The sequence below is a fragment of the Salvelinus sp. IW2-2015 genome, linkage group LG17, assembly GCF_002910315.2.
Source record: "Salvelinus sp. IW2-2015 linkage group LG17, ASM291031v2, whole genome shotgun sequence".
Lineage (NCBI taxonomy): Eukaryota > Metazoa > Chordata > Actinopteri > Salmoniformes > Salmonidae > Salvelinus > Salvelinus sp. IW2-2015.
Window position 1 is genome coordinate 16,575,613 of NC_036857.1, and position 13,489 is coordinate 16,589,101.

Sequence of the window (13,489 nt, forward strand, 5' to 3'; positions counted from 1 at the left end):
TTTGATATCGAGGAGGTACGCATGGCCTCAGGATCAGCTCATTCTACTTGGGTGAGCAAATACAACATCTGCTCTCACTAGCCCTCTCTAGCGTGACCTGTGTCTCCAATAAAAAGGGAGGCAACGAATATGAGTGTGTTCCAGCTCAGGGCATCGGAATGTTGTGATAATGACTGAATTAATATATAGCGCCTATTCACTTCAGCCCAGAGGGATGGATGATCTGTAATTTCCAAAGAGTTCATTTAGATGAGATTTCTGAATAACTTTGTTGTTGTGTCATGATTCTCAGATTCTCGCACAAGGTTAGAGAACTTTGAATATGAGAGAGAGCTCCTTGTTACAGGTGTGGAGATACACTTAGTGTACAAAGTTTCACACCCTTTTGCACTCAGAACAGCTTAAATTTGTCAGGGCATGGACTCTACAAGGTGTTGAAAGCGTTCGACAGGGATGCTGGCCCATGTTGACTCCAATGCTTCCCACCATTGTGCCAAGAAGGCTGGATGTGCTTTTAGTGTTGGACCATTCTTGATATATATGGGAAACTCTTGAGCATGAAAAGCCCAGCAGCGTTGCAGTTCTTGACACAAACCTGGCAGCTACTACCATACCCCATTCAAAGGCACATAAATATTTTGTCTTGCCCATTTACCCTCTGAATGGCACACACACAATCCATGTCTCAATTGTCACAAGGCTTCAAAATCCTTCTTTAACCCGCCTCGTCCCCCTTCATCTACACAGATTAAGGGATCATAGCTTTCCTACCTGAATTAACCTGGTCAGTCTATGTCATGGAAAGAGCACAATGTTTTGTACACTCAGTGTGTTTCAATATAATAATGATTGCTTTGTATTGGGTTTGTTGACATATGGATTGTAAAAACCTATGCCATCCTTTCCTCTCTATTCAGAGCATGAGTGTTTTCCGGTCCCAGACTTTCATAACGCAAAACTGACCATAGATCAGTCTCTTCAAGGAACTTGACCCTACTCCATACCCTTACCCCCCCCCCCAGTATAGAATTGTGTAGTATACTGTAGAATACTATATAGTATACTCTTTTTTAACAGCACTGTAGTAAACACTTCTTATACACATCTAGATGTGTATAAGAGACAGGTAGTAAACACTACAGTCTGCAAAAACACATGTATTTTTACTCTAGTAAATACTACAGTATGTAATTTGCATAAACCCTGCCCATTCCCCTTCCATATCCCAAGTTGTGCCACCCATAAGTTAGAAACCTACACGCCAAGTATAGACCATATATTGTGTTGCCTGTGGTTATAGAAAAGAGCAGAAGCTTTGCACTCCCTTTTCAGAACCCAGACCTACTTACTTACCTATCTACCTACCTACCTACAGGTTATGGAACATTTGTAGTATTGTATTATTTTTTTGTATTTCTGTAAATACCACATTATACTACAGTGACTACTACAGTAAATTCAGCAACAACACTGCTGTCACGCCCTGGCCTTAGTTATCTTTGTTTTCTGTAATATTTTGGTTAGGTCAGGGTGTGACAGGGGGGATGTGTGTGTGTATTTGTCTCGTCTTGGGTGGTTGTATGGTATAGGGGGGTTTAGTTGAGTGTAGGTATCTAGGTATGTCTATGGTTGCCTGAATGGTTCTCAATCAGAGACAGCTGTCATTCATTGTCTCTGTTTGGGAGCCATATTTAAGGCAGCCATAGGCATTAGGTTAATGTGGGTAATTGTCTATGTGTAGTGTTCAGTGTCAGCACTATTTTGTTTGTATAGCTTCACGGTCGTCTGTTTGTTGTTTTTGTTCGTCTTCATAATAAAAGAAGATGTATTTCTCTCACGCTGCGCCTTGGTCCACTCTGCCTCATTACGACGATCGTGAGAACTGCAGTGAATACTACAGTATTCCGACCATAGTATACAGTACACTGTAGTATTTTTTCATGTGGGATCTTTCTGAATAGTGTATAGTATATTACTGGGATGATAGTGTTCAATCAAGACTCACCCTGTCAGCCTTTAGCTACCCCACAGATAGTTTGCTCAGCACTTTGCACTTTGCTATCATTGTATTGAAAAAAATATCTTGACTACTTAGGAACCAAATAGCTGTAAGTCTGACAGGAAGTGGGGAACAGTGTCGTATACAGAGCCAAAAACAGGTATAACATAGCCACAAATCAACAGTGTCATGTGTTTGGTATCATTTGTAGGGTATTGGGGGGTAATCAAACTAACAGATGAGGCTCTCACACATGCTCTCTGGTCGGTCCACACTTTCTGCTGTTGCTGCTGTGTGTTGTTGGGGCTGGGTAACAATGGGCCTGCTGTCCCCCCCACTCTGATGATGCTGTGTTGAGTTACTACACCTGTGCTTGGCAGCTCTCCCAACCAAGTCAGCCCCCTTGAACCCCCTTCACTGGGGGACAGCAGGCCCATTGTTACCCAGCCCCAACAACACACAGCAGCAGCAGGAGAAAGTGTGGGCCGACCAAGGGAGCATATGTGAGAGCCTTATCTGTTAGTCTGATTACCCCCCAATACCCTACAGATTTGTAGCATCGAATCTCCGAGCTGACAAGGTAAAAATCTGCCGTTCTGCCCCTGAACAAGGCAGTTAACCAAACCCACTGTTCCTAGGCCGTCATTGTAAATCTTCCCCTGAACAAGGCAGTTAACCGATCCCACTGTTCCTAGGCCGTCATTGTAAATAAGAATGTGTCCTTAACTGACTCGCCTAGTTAAATAAAGGTTAAATAAAAAAATCTACAGATGTCATAAATAAGCCAACGTTGATCAATTCTTTCTAATTATGCTTTTAGATACAAATGTCAAATATATGCCAACAACCCTTCCTGCAAAGGACTATTCCATGGATTACATTTTGTGAGAATTCCCAAAACCATTGTCTTTTTTGTCTGGGTTTCATGAGGAATCACTCTTATGTGGCATTTCATAAGGCTCCAGGCATTCTCCCTGGTGTGAGAGGTGCTTTATGAAACCAGAGCCCCGGGGTAAGGGGAGGTCGGATGGGGAGGGAGGATTCGCACAAGGCTGGGGCCCGTCTGCCGGGGAAACAGAGAGAAGCCTAATCTTTCCCCACAGAGTTGGGCCCACAGGTCTGACCCATGCAAAATAAATGTCATACTGTATTGTAATAATTTATTGTGAAGACAGCGCAATCAATGGTAAACATTTACCAAGAAAATCTAACAGGTTGATAAAATATTCAGGAGGTTTTTAGTGAAAACTACAAGATACAGATAAGCATTCATAAATCACAGAGTTACACTGTACAACAAATAATGAAGGTAGACAGAGGTTGACTCCCAAATTAATTTGCGAAAGAGTTGCTAGGTGATGGATTATTTAATTCCCTATGTTCATACTCATACCAGCACACCCTCCCACTCCCCATTCTCCCACCTCTCTATCTTTCCCATTGAAAATACAGATGTTTCACTTCACTTATATTCATCAAGAGTATGGTATTTAAAATTCTAAAGCCAATTAGTACAATTATTTGTAATTTTATTTATCTTGACTATGGATTCAGTTGTCTTTGCTTCAGATTCTAGATTATATGAATATGATAATAATGTGATTGATAAACTTGTATCATGAGTTTCATGCAGAATTCTCTCTTCTTATTTTTGTACACAAAAAAAAGAATCATAAAAAGGTAAATAGACCAACATTGTATTGATATCTGCTTTGCTTGTCGCTAAGGTAAATGGCTGAAGCCATCAAAACCATAATGCCAATTTGCCACACACCCTCCTTTATGGAATTGATGACATTCCAACAGGCGGAGTTGGTGACGTCCTCATTCGTGAATGAGGCTTTCGCGAGCTCACGGTTTAGTTGAGCAACTGATGAGAGGGTGGAAGGGTCCCAACCAAGCCTAGAAATAAGAAGAAAACATTCTCAAATGGATTCCCGTGGAATTAAGCGCTTGTTGTTTTCCTATGTATTAATTAACGGTATATTTATTACACTGCAAACTAAAGAAGGTAAGCGAAAGTCTTGGCTACTTTTCAAACTTTGGGAACTATTTGAAATCAAAATGTTTCTGTTGCAAGAAGTATATCCTGCTCTGTTCAGGTTGTGGGACCACGAAGAAGTGGATGTTTAAAGCACAGGGCAAGAACATGGGCTATTGATACAATGTCGCAACTTGTAGAAGTTTTTACGTTTGTTGATTTTGACCAGAAACTGTTTATAATGCAATCCTTTATACTTTTTTAGATGTTCAAGTTTCGCCCGCATTCGATTCAGTATCTATGCTGATCTCTTTATCAAGATGAGGGTGTGTTGAGAGCAGTCTTGCTACATTATAGAGTGCCACTACCTGTTGGAATTTTGAACTTTTATATTGTCTCTAGATCAATAAGATTGCAGTAAGATATTGTGAACATATTAAATATAATAATATAAAATGAATAATTATCTGCGTGGTTGGGCTGAACATTCATGCCTGGTACCACTTATTGCGCAGCAAAGTTGAATGATGAGAAAGTTAGGATATTCCATCTCAAGTTAATGATTACACCCTAAGCTTCCTTTTTAATTGTATAAGTCACTAACATAGGCCTATGTTTGAGCCTCACTTGAAGTGTAGGGGATTTAGACAATTACTATTCTTGGGGTAAGATATTAGAGTTCAAATGATAATACCTAATAGAAAGAAGCAAATTAACTTCAAAATGTACATGTCCCAGCTTTCTGTGGTAAGTCAATCACATTTTAGTAGGTTAAGACCTATTTGATTGAATTTGACTTTTCCCCTCTGCAGAGGTGCTGTTGGATATGAGGGCATCAGGGAGTGAGCTAGGCTGGCTGACCTGGCCCTATGAACAAGGATCCAAGCAAGGGGTCAGTATCCATCCATTCTTTCCATTGCCCTGTCTCTGTACTTTTCTCTTTGGGGAAGTATGGATGGGGTAGCACATAGTATGCCATGTCTGACTTTCTTACCTTCACACAACTTTAACAACTCTTATTTGCCAGTGTAACAGTTTAACTTTAGTCCGTCCCCTTGCCCCGACCCGGGCGCGAACCAGGGACCCTCTGCACACATCAACAACAGTCACCCACGAAGCATCGTTACCCATCGCTCCACAAAAGCCGCGGCTCTTGCAGAGCAAGGGGAACCACTACTTCAAGGTCTCAAAGCGAGTGACGTCACCGATTGAAACGCTATTAGCGCGCACCACCGCTAACTAGCTAGCCATTTCACATCGGTTACACCAGTATCTACTTTTCTGGGTGCTATAACTTGGTGCTCATGTATAAACATTACTAAAAGTGTAACGTTCAAGTTGAATATGTGAAAGGGTCACATTATTCTAGTGGGGGTTGGGTTTTAGATGGCAGCATGTCAGGACTATTCCAAGGGAGAGAATGGTAGCTATAGCAAGTGTGGTAGAGAATACTTGTGGTTTTAAGTCCCTCATTTCAGAAGTGTATGTAAGGGTGCAATTGACCTAAAGTTTGGAGCATATAGTGCTTTTTGGGAAATGTAGATGTAGTGAGTTAAGTTGGCTATCTTTTTCTCATAAGGAGAAAATGTGTTGTCTTTCGTCACAGTAAAACACAACAGATTATTGTTTTTTGCTATCGTGTGCTTTTGTGTAGTATGTGTGCTTGGGTCCAATTTAGTTTAATTTACATTTGAGTGGTCATTCACGTTTGACTCTCCCTTGTTCAGTAGTGTTATGGAGGCGCTCTCTCTCCTGTTGCATGCCCCCGTTCATGTGATGCCACACAGTCAGCCAACAAAGCACATTCCTTTAATTAATAGCAGTGCTAACATGCAGAGAGAACCCCTGTGTGGACACATGTATTTCAGCAGCTACTATTAAGCTGAACATTGAAGACTTCTCACTAAAATGTCTAACTTCTGTGGCAGCAAGAGTTGGCTGCATGGATCAACATATGTTGCATAAGATGTTGACAGACATTGTTGACAGACCTCAGTGTTATTTCAATGGCATTGTCAAAATCAGCTGGCTTCAACCCTTTGCTAAGGCCTCGTCTTTTCTCGCCACTTTTATGTCTTAATATGTTCCTTTGGGGTCTCCCTCGCTCTCTCTCACGCTTTCCCTTTGTCTCCAGGGTTCAAATTACAGGAGTGCCGGGGGTCCGGGAACTCATCTAACAAATTAAGGCACACCATTAGCATTTCAGATGTCAACATGGGCAGTTGGGCACCCCCCATAAGCATTGAACATTTTAACTTTGTTCCATCCCACTATTAGTCATGTATCCCCGGAGTCAGTATGTGACTGGAGTCCTGATGGTCTGTCTGTGTGTTTCAGTGGGAGGTGGTCCAGAGGAGTCTGAATGGCTCCCAGTTGTACACCTACTCTGTGTGTAATGTGGGCGAGCATGAGCAGGACAACTGGTTGCGTACCACCTTCATCCAGCGCCGCCCGTCGGCCTCTCGCGTCTTCGTGGAGCTGCAGTTCATTGTGCGTGACTGCAACTCATTTGATGGCTCGTCGCTCACCTGCAAGGAGACCTTCAACCTGTTCTCCTCTGAGTCGGACGCCGACATCGGCACCAGCTTCCGCAAGGGCCAGTTCAAGAAGGTGGCCACCATCGCGCCGGACGAGATCACCAGCCGAAATGAGCTGCGCATCAACACAGAGACACGGGTGGTGGAGAGCCTCAGCAGGAAAGGCTTCTACCTGGCCTTCCAGGACATTGGGGCCTGCATGGCGCTGCTCTCTGTCAGGGTCTACTACAAGACCTGCCCGGCCACCGTCAAGAGCCTGGCAGCCTTCCCTGAGACAGTGGCGGGTGGGGGGGTGAACCAGGCCCTGAGGGAAGTGGCGGGGGCCTGCGTGGAGAACGCAGTGAGTGAGGAGTCGCCCCGCATCTACTGCACGATGGACGGAGAGTGGGTGGTGCCTGTTGGACAGTGCCAATGCATGCCCGGCTACGAGGCCTTCAACGACACATGTCGAGGTAAGGTATAATGTTCCTGTGTTCTCTTGGCTCACTGACAGCTGGGCATTCTGAGAGCTGGCCTCTAGCATCATGGACTCTAATGCTGTGTTTGCCCGTGCGTGCGTGTGTGAGCTGACGTGAGTCTGCATAGAGATATTTAGCAGAAGGTGTTTACCATTTGTGTTATAAAACATGCATGTCACTACATTATCTCTGACCTTGAACCCAAACTACAATGTAGAAACATTGTAACAAAATTCAGCTACTCTTAGGCCATGCATGTGATGTGATATCAAATGTATCAAGATAAAAGTACTTTATATTATATTTTTAAGTCAGAAATGTTCCTCTTAATTGAAACGGGTTTGTAAGGTGCCCAGTTTTGGTAGTAGCCATGCTTATCAGGACCTCTGGCCCTCGTAAGCTAGTTTCCTACTAATTTGTCATTCATTCTCTTTTCTAAGATACTCATAGGTAGTCTTATCATCACTCAACCCCTGGGCTTTGTAGTTCCATTGCAACCATGTTGCATTCAAGTCCTCATCAGAGGCCCTCTAGTCTACATTCTTCTGAGTCCTGACAAAATGACAGATGTTGATCAAAGATGGGAGGTTCACAAGTCAAACTCGGAGACTATACTGGTGATGAATTTACTTTACTTTACTACTAGGTGGCAGGGGAGGAGGGAAAACTACCCCCTCTGGTTGTCTCTGACTTTGTTGGTTACATGCATCAGATAAATATGCATTCCTTAAGCCATTGGGCATGCTCTCTCTCTCTGTCCTTCACTCTCTCCTTCACATTCCACTTTTCACTCTATCTCAGAGCTGCTGTGAGAGACGAGGTTTCAACATTTGAGGGTTTTGTGTGGTACTGCAGCAGGGTGTGTGAGAGAGTGTTGGCATGCTCAGGCCTGTTAGGAGCTGTTCTGTGAGAGCACCACAAAACTATCATCACCTGAATACTAGGCATGTTACTGCACCACTGATTTTGGAACACACACACACACATTTTCTCAGCTTCCCCTCCATTGGTAATGGACATTTCCTGTCATTTTATTTCCGTCAGGACATAGTTTTAGATGAAAGTATAGTGGGGTGGGTGACAGAGAAACACTCGCACACAGAGACTGAGAAAGGTTGTGATAAAAAGGTGAGGAATGGAATGTAAAGGTAGAACAGTGAGGTGCAGTGTTGAGCTGTAGGCACTGGCTCCCCTTGTCCTCCCCTTCTTCTCCACTGCATTCCTCTTCCATTTACTGAGGAACCTCCCAGATTACTGCAGGTCTGAGGCATTCCTTAGGGAGGACTCCTGCAATGCATCCCAAATGGCACCTTATCTAATATAGTGCACAACTTTTGACCACAGCCCTATACATGGGGAATAGAATGCCATTTGAAGTGTACTCCATCTTACAGGACAATGAATGGAAGTGATGGATTGAGAAAGGGAGTGGATAGAGTCAGATGGATATATTCATTCCATGGGAGGTTGAATACAGACAGCTACAGTGTAAGTTGAATGAGCTTGGGATTTTGAGTTGAAAAAATCATGGATACAACCATGCATGCAGTACAAACACGCAAGCATGCCTACGTATGCATACACACACACACGAAATGTAGCATTTCGCTACACTCGCATTAACATCTGCTAACCATGTGTATGTGACTAATAAAATTTGATTTGATTTGATTTGATTTGACACACGCGCGCGCATGCACGTACCCTCTCCCCCTTTTCCCCCATGCTGTGTGTTCCAGTTGACTCACTGTTGACATTGACACAGTTTTCCTCCTTTAAAAAGAACGCCCTTCCTTACACAATCTTCGCTGGCACAAAAGTACACATACCTTGTGTTACCACAGAAAGATAAACATTTGGCCCAGCTGCTCCTTGGATTGTGTCGAGCTGTCCATGCCCACACCATGTCACCCACAGTAAAGCCGTGTGCACACTCGTCCCGGAGCTGGGCAAATATGACTTAGGACCAACTATATGCGTTCCAAATTGCACCCTATGGTCAAAAGTAGAGCACTATATTGTGAATTGGGACGCACACTCAGTTTCCAAATGCTCGTGTTTACACACAGTCAATGTTGGGCTCTTTTTTTAGAATACTTTCTGTAGGAAAAATCCTGATAGAACCAGTAAATGAGTTCTGGTAAGGTTATTTTCACCCGAAGGAGGAGTTCCCTTTTCCAGTAATCTAGGCCTAGTTTTCCTCCCCCCTAAAGTGATGTCAAGTTAAACTGTCGGTGACACTGAAGCTGAATGACTGTGCCTTCCATGTGGTGAGTGATTTGTGTGGGTAGTAAATTACTTGGGTGTGTGTTTTATGTGCAGTAACTACTGGTACTGCCTGCATCTTTGTCTTCCTGATAATCTTAAATAAGACGTCTCAGTCATTCTTATTCCCTTGTCTGTTCCTACTAGCACTGACTTTGCTGATAACTTCTTTATTGAGGAAAAATGTACTTACTACGACTGTGATATGGTAGTCTCACCTAGCCATCTTAAGATGAATGCTCTAAATGTAATGTAAAATCCTGCCTATTTATTTTGCTCCTTCTGTTTTTTTTCTTTTTCTTTCACCCTCATTCATTCACTCTCTGTCTACATATATTTTATTGCTCCCAGGCTCTACCCCCCCCCCCCTCTCTCTTTTCACATCTCCATTTTCAAACTCTCCTATGAGTTTATGATCATAAGCGACATCATTACTGAGTTTTTATTGTAAACCAGCTACAAGATGACCACATTCCTTCTTGGTTTTCTATTGCTCTCTGAATGATGAAGGTTTTATTATGGTTGGCCAGTGTGTAGGTCCTGAATGTGACACTATTTGAATCGCAACATCCCGTTTCACACGACCCATATGTGACTGATTATTTAGACTTTGCTCTGTTCTGTGTATGCTAGTAAATAAATAAGTATTTTTGCTTATTTGACAACTGTCTCTTAAAATGATTAACGCACCCTAAATTTGAACAGTATTCCCTATATGTATCCCACAGTTTTGGGTGGATACACTTACATGCAGCAAAAACTGTTGCCATTCTTCACATATTGACCAAGAAACATAAACCTATAATCCTGATTTAAAATGTGAACTGAAATATTTTAATGTTCAGAATATGTGTATTGGGATTACAGCCTTGATATGACACAGACGATTCAGTGAATACGTGACAAAACGAGAGGATTCACCCCAGTTTACTCTCCGGAGAGTCATTATGAAGAAGACCAGCGCAATTGTTATTTTAGTGCAACATAATATCAGCAGTGCAGTCTCTGTTGCTGGAGCCAAGGAAGGAAACCTCTCTGGGAACCTCTCTGAGACTGGTTTGTTGTGACATTTCGTTCCTGATCAGATTGGGTGCATACGCCTACAGTGTTACGTACACTTTGTCCCTCCTTGCGATCCATAGCTTAACTCATCATTATGGATACTGTGGATTTACTAGGCCTATGATCACATTGTGTTCATAGTCCAAGAAATCATTAAGGATCTTCTTATCAGACTAGTTTTGCACTTTCAGCATGTTCATATAAAAGCGCCTTTCTTACCCTTTGGAAATTGGAAATGGGGAATGGTGAAGTTTCGGGAGATTGGCTGTGATTACTTTTAATGTGATTCTGTGATCTTGTGCCAAGTTGATGTTGACCTCTCACATGGAGGTTCAGAGCGTTCTATAAGAGATGACATAAAACTGAGTAGTGGCCAATATTTATCTAAATTGTGCATTTCAAAATGTTTTACTGATTTTTAAATTGATGGAGCAAGTTTAGCCTTTTGCTTTAGAATTCATTCAATAGGCCTGTATGTTGTGGTTGCAATGTCGTATGTCAAATCCTATTGCTTTTCTGAGACGTACATTTCATAAGTAAATAAGGGTTATGGTTAGAAACTCGTAGGAAGCACTTAATATGGTATAATAGCATTGGCTAGTCATGAGGATGAGCAAAGATGGCTCTTCTCTGGGCATAAGTAGGCCAAAGAGATTCCTACTTTCTGGTATGGCTGACAGTGCAACAGCAGAGTAACTTGAACAAAACACAGAGCAATAAACCTTTGGTGTCTCAGTGTTCTCATACAAAGACATTTGTGCCATTTATTCTAACAGTATCCAGACATACCATTACTCCCAGGTGGCATGTAGCTCCATTTCCCCCTATGTTGGTACTTTGCTGAAAAACTATTCCGTGGCATGTTTTTGGTGCATATTTTCTCTGTATGGCATTCCTGTACAACGTGGTTGGGCCGTGGAGATTTGTGTATTGTGCTGCCGGTGTGTGAGCTCAGCACTTTCCGTCCCCCCACCGGACAGGACGGGCTCCAACGGAAACCGGACGCCACCTAATCCTCAACCACTCTCCAACCTGTTGGCTCAGGGCTTTCCATTGTTGCGCTGCAGTCAATCCCCCCCCTTTCACTCCTTTGGTTTTTGCGGCCCACTGATAAGTCATTTTGTTTATTGGTTCATTAATTTGGCCTCTTAACAGGAAGCAGACACGTTGGAATCCAGCTTGCGTGGCCACCTGGATGTCTGGCCTTGACTTTTAGGAAAGGCAAAGGAAGTGTGTCCTAGATGACTGTGGTGGCTGTTGTTGGGCAGTGTAGTCGAAGGACAGGACATGATTAGAAAGGAAAGAAGAATATTATTTAATCAGACCATGACATCTATTTTGTGTTAGACCTCTTTGTTGGTTTGTGTGATGGTTGTTTTAATGCATGCATTGCTGCTTGCACTCCTCTCACTTCCCCTGTCACTTCCCCTCTGTGAGCAGCACGAGGGAAGAGGAGTGTGAAGAAAAAGGTATTAGGGAATTTATTGTGTTAGTTGACAACCAGATGAAAGCCTAAGTGGAATTGTAAAACAGATGTAATTCCCTTACAGCTGCTCCATCGGTCAGCTTATCCTTTTGACTAATGTCCCTACACACCTTCACCCCCCCCCCCCGCTCTCTCTGCCCCACTCCTCCATCTGTGACCCCATGGCTTCAGGTTACCACTACCCCTCCCCGTCAGATACACACATTGTTCTACTCAACCACCCCCTAATACACCTATGACAAGTTGTCCTGCACATGTAAACATGGTATTAGTGACATCACATGGGAAAATGGGAGCAGAAAATGCATTTTAGCAGATGCTCTTTTCCAGAGCAACTTAAATAAGTGCATTCAACCAAGGTATATGAAACTACCACATATTACAAACATTGCAACTAAAACCTGCTTCAAAATAGCCGATACCTGCAAAATCTGATGGATGCTGACTTTTCCCTGGATATCTACAATTAGTCATGATAATGATCTCAACATTGTTGCTTTTCTGGAGCTTTATTTTTATACCCTTTTTTTGTGTACTCCCCCTCCCTGCGAAATAAGTTGTGGTTTCCCCTTTCTTGCTCCTTCCCTCACTTCTCTCCTGTGTTTGTTTTAGTAGGCCATCAACTCCCTGTAGTCGGACAATTTTACTACTACCCTGGGGCAGACATGACCCTCCTGTGCTCTAAAACCAAAAGAGCCCGGGACTTGACTTAGGCTTTTTGTTTTGCACCTCTCCTCTAGCGCACCCCCACTTTATTCAAGGGCTTGAGGGCTTTCTGTTGTCCGGCCGCTGTGTACCTATTCATCCATCCATCCATTCGTCCGTGCATTTATCACTGTCTCCATCTCATCCATCTTAACTCCGGCTGACAAACCAGCCCACTCAACTCCCAGAATCCACCAGGACCCGCCAGTCACTCACTATAAACAAACGCCCAGGCTCTTTAGGCACAGGGCCTCTCAAATGACAAACAGGGCCTACATCCCAGGGGATCCCAAAGGGCAAAAAAAGGAGGCATTCTCACTTCAGTTTCTCAGCTGTCTGACTCTTAGAGGTTGACAGACTTTTATTTACTTGAGAAATGCACCCGGTTTTCCTCAAGAGTCTTACTCCCTGTTCTGTTCTTTGTCAACAACATTTCAGCTCTCTCCCCTAATTTTTCCCTGGACTCAATCTGTGGCCCTCTTCCCTTGCATACTTTGATTGGCTGCTGGAGGAAGGAAGCTCAGCGTCAGCCTCGCGCTTCCTGTTGTGTCCAACAGCAAAGACGAACCACTCTCTCACTTTGAGGAACATTCCTTTACCCTTCTTCAGTTCCTATTCCTCCTCAAAAACGAATCAGCTGGTGGTCACCGATACCTCTTGGATTCATTTCCTATGATTGTGAGTCAGTTTACACGTGCTGACCTTTCTAGAGAAAGGCAGTAAAGGAAATGGGCCTGAACTATATTGTAAAGGGCTAGAGGTCTTCACGGGTCCAAAACGTTGCCTTTCCCACCCGACCTGATATGCATAAATATATATATTTTTTAAACTGAGACACGTTCCCGAAATGGACGCGAGTACAGTTAGACCCGTTCTGCAAAAAACAGTGGGAAACGTTCGCAAATAGACCCGTGCTAGTTCAGATCTGAGAGTAGAAAGAAACCTGGGCGCTGCCAGCACCATCAATAAACAAGCGACATTGGCCAAATGATCCAC

General features: G+C 43.3%; 1 protein-coding gene across 1 annotated transcript in view; it reads left to right on the forward strand.

The window, feature by feature from the left end:
* The first annotated feature begins 3,849 nt into the window (after positions 1-3,849).
* epha2b (eph receptor A2 b) overlaps positions 3,850-13,489 on the forward strand; it is a 34,885-nt gene continuing 25,245 nt past the window's right edge. Inside the window, exons 1-3 of the mRNA XM_024005728.2 lie at positions 3,850-4,010; positions 4,793-4,872; positions 6,318-6,969. Of these exons, the coding sequence (XP_023861496.1) occupies positions 3,929-4,010; positions 4,793-4,872; positions 6,318-6,969 (814 nt within the window). The 5' untranslated portion in view covers positions 3,850-3,928. The remainder of the gene's footprint in view (positions 4,011-4,792; positions 4,873-6,317; positions 6,970-13,489) is intronic.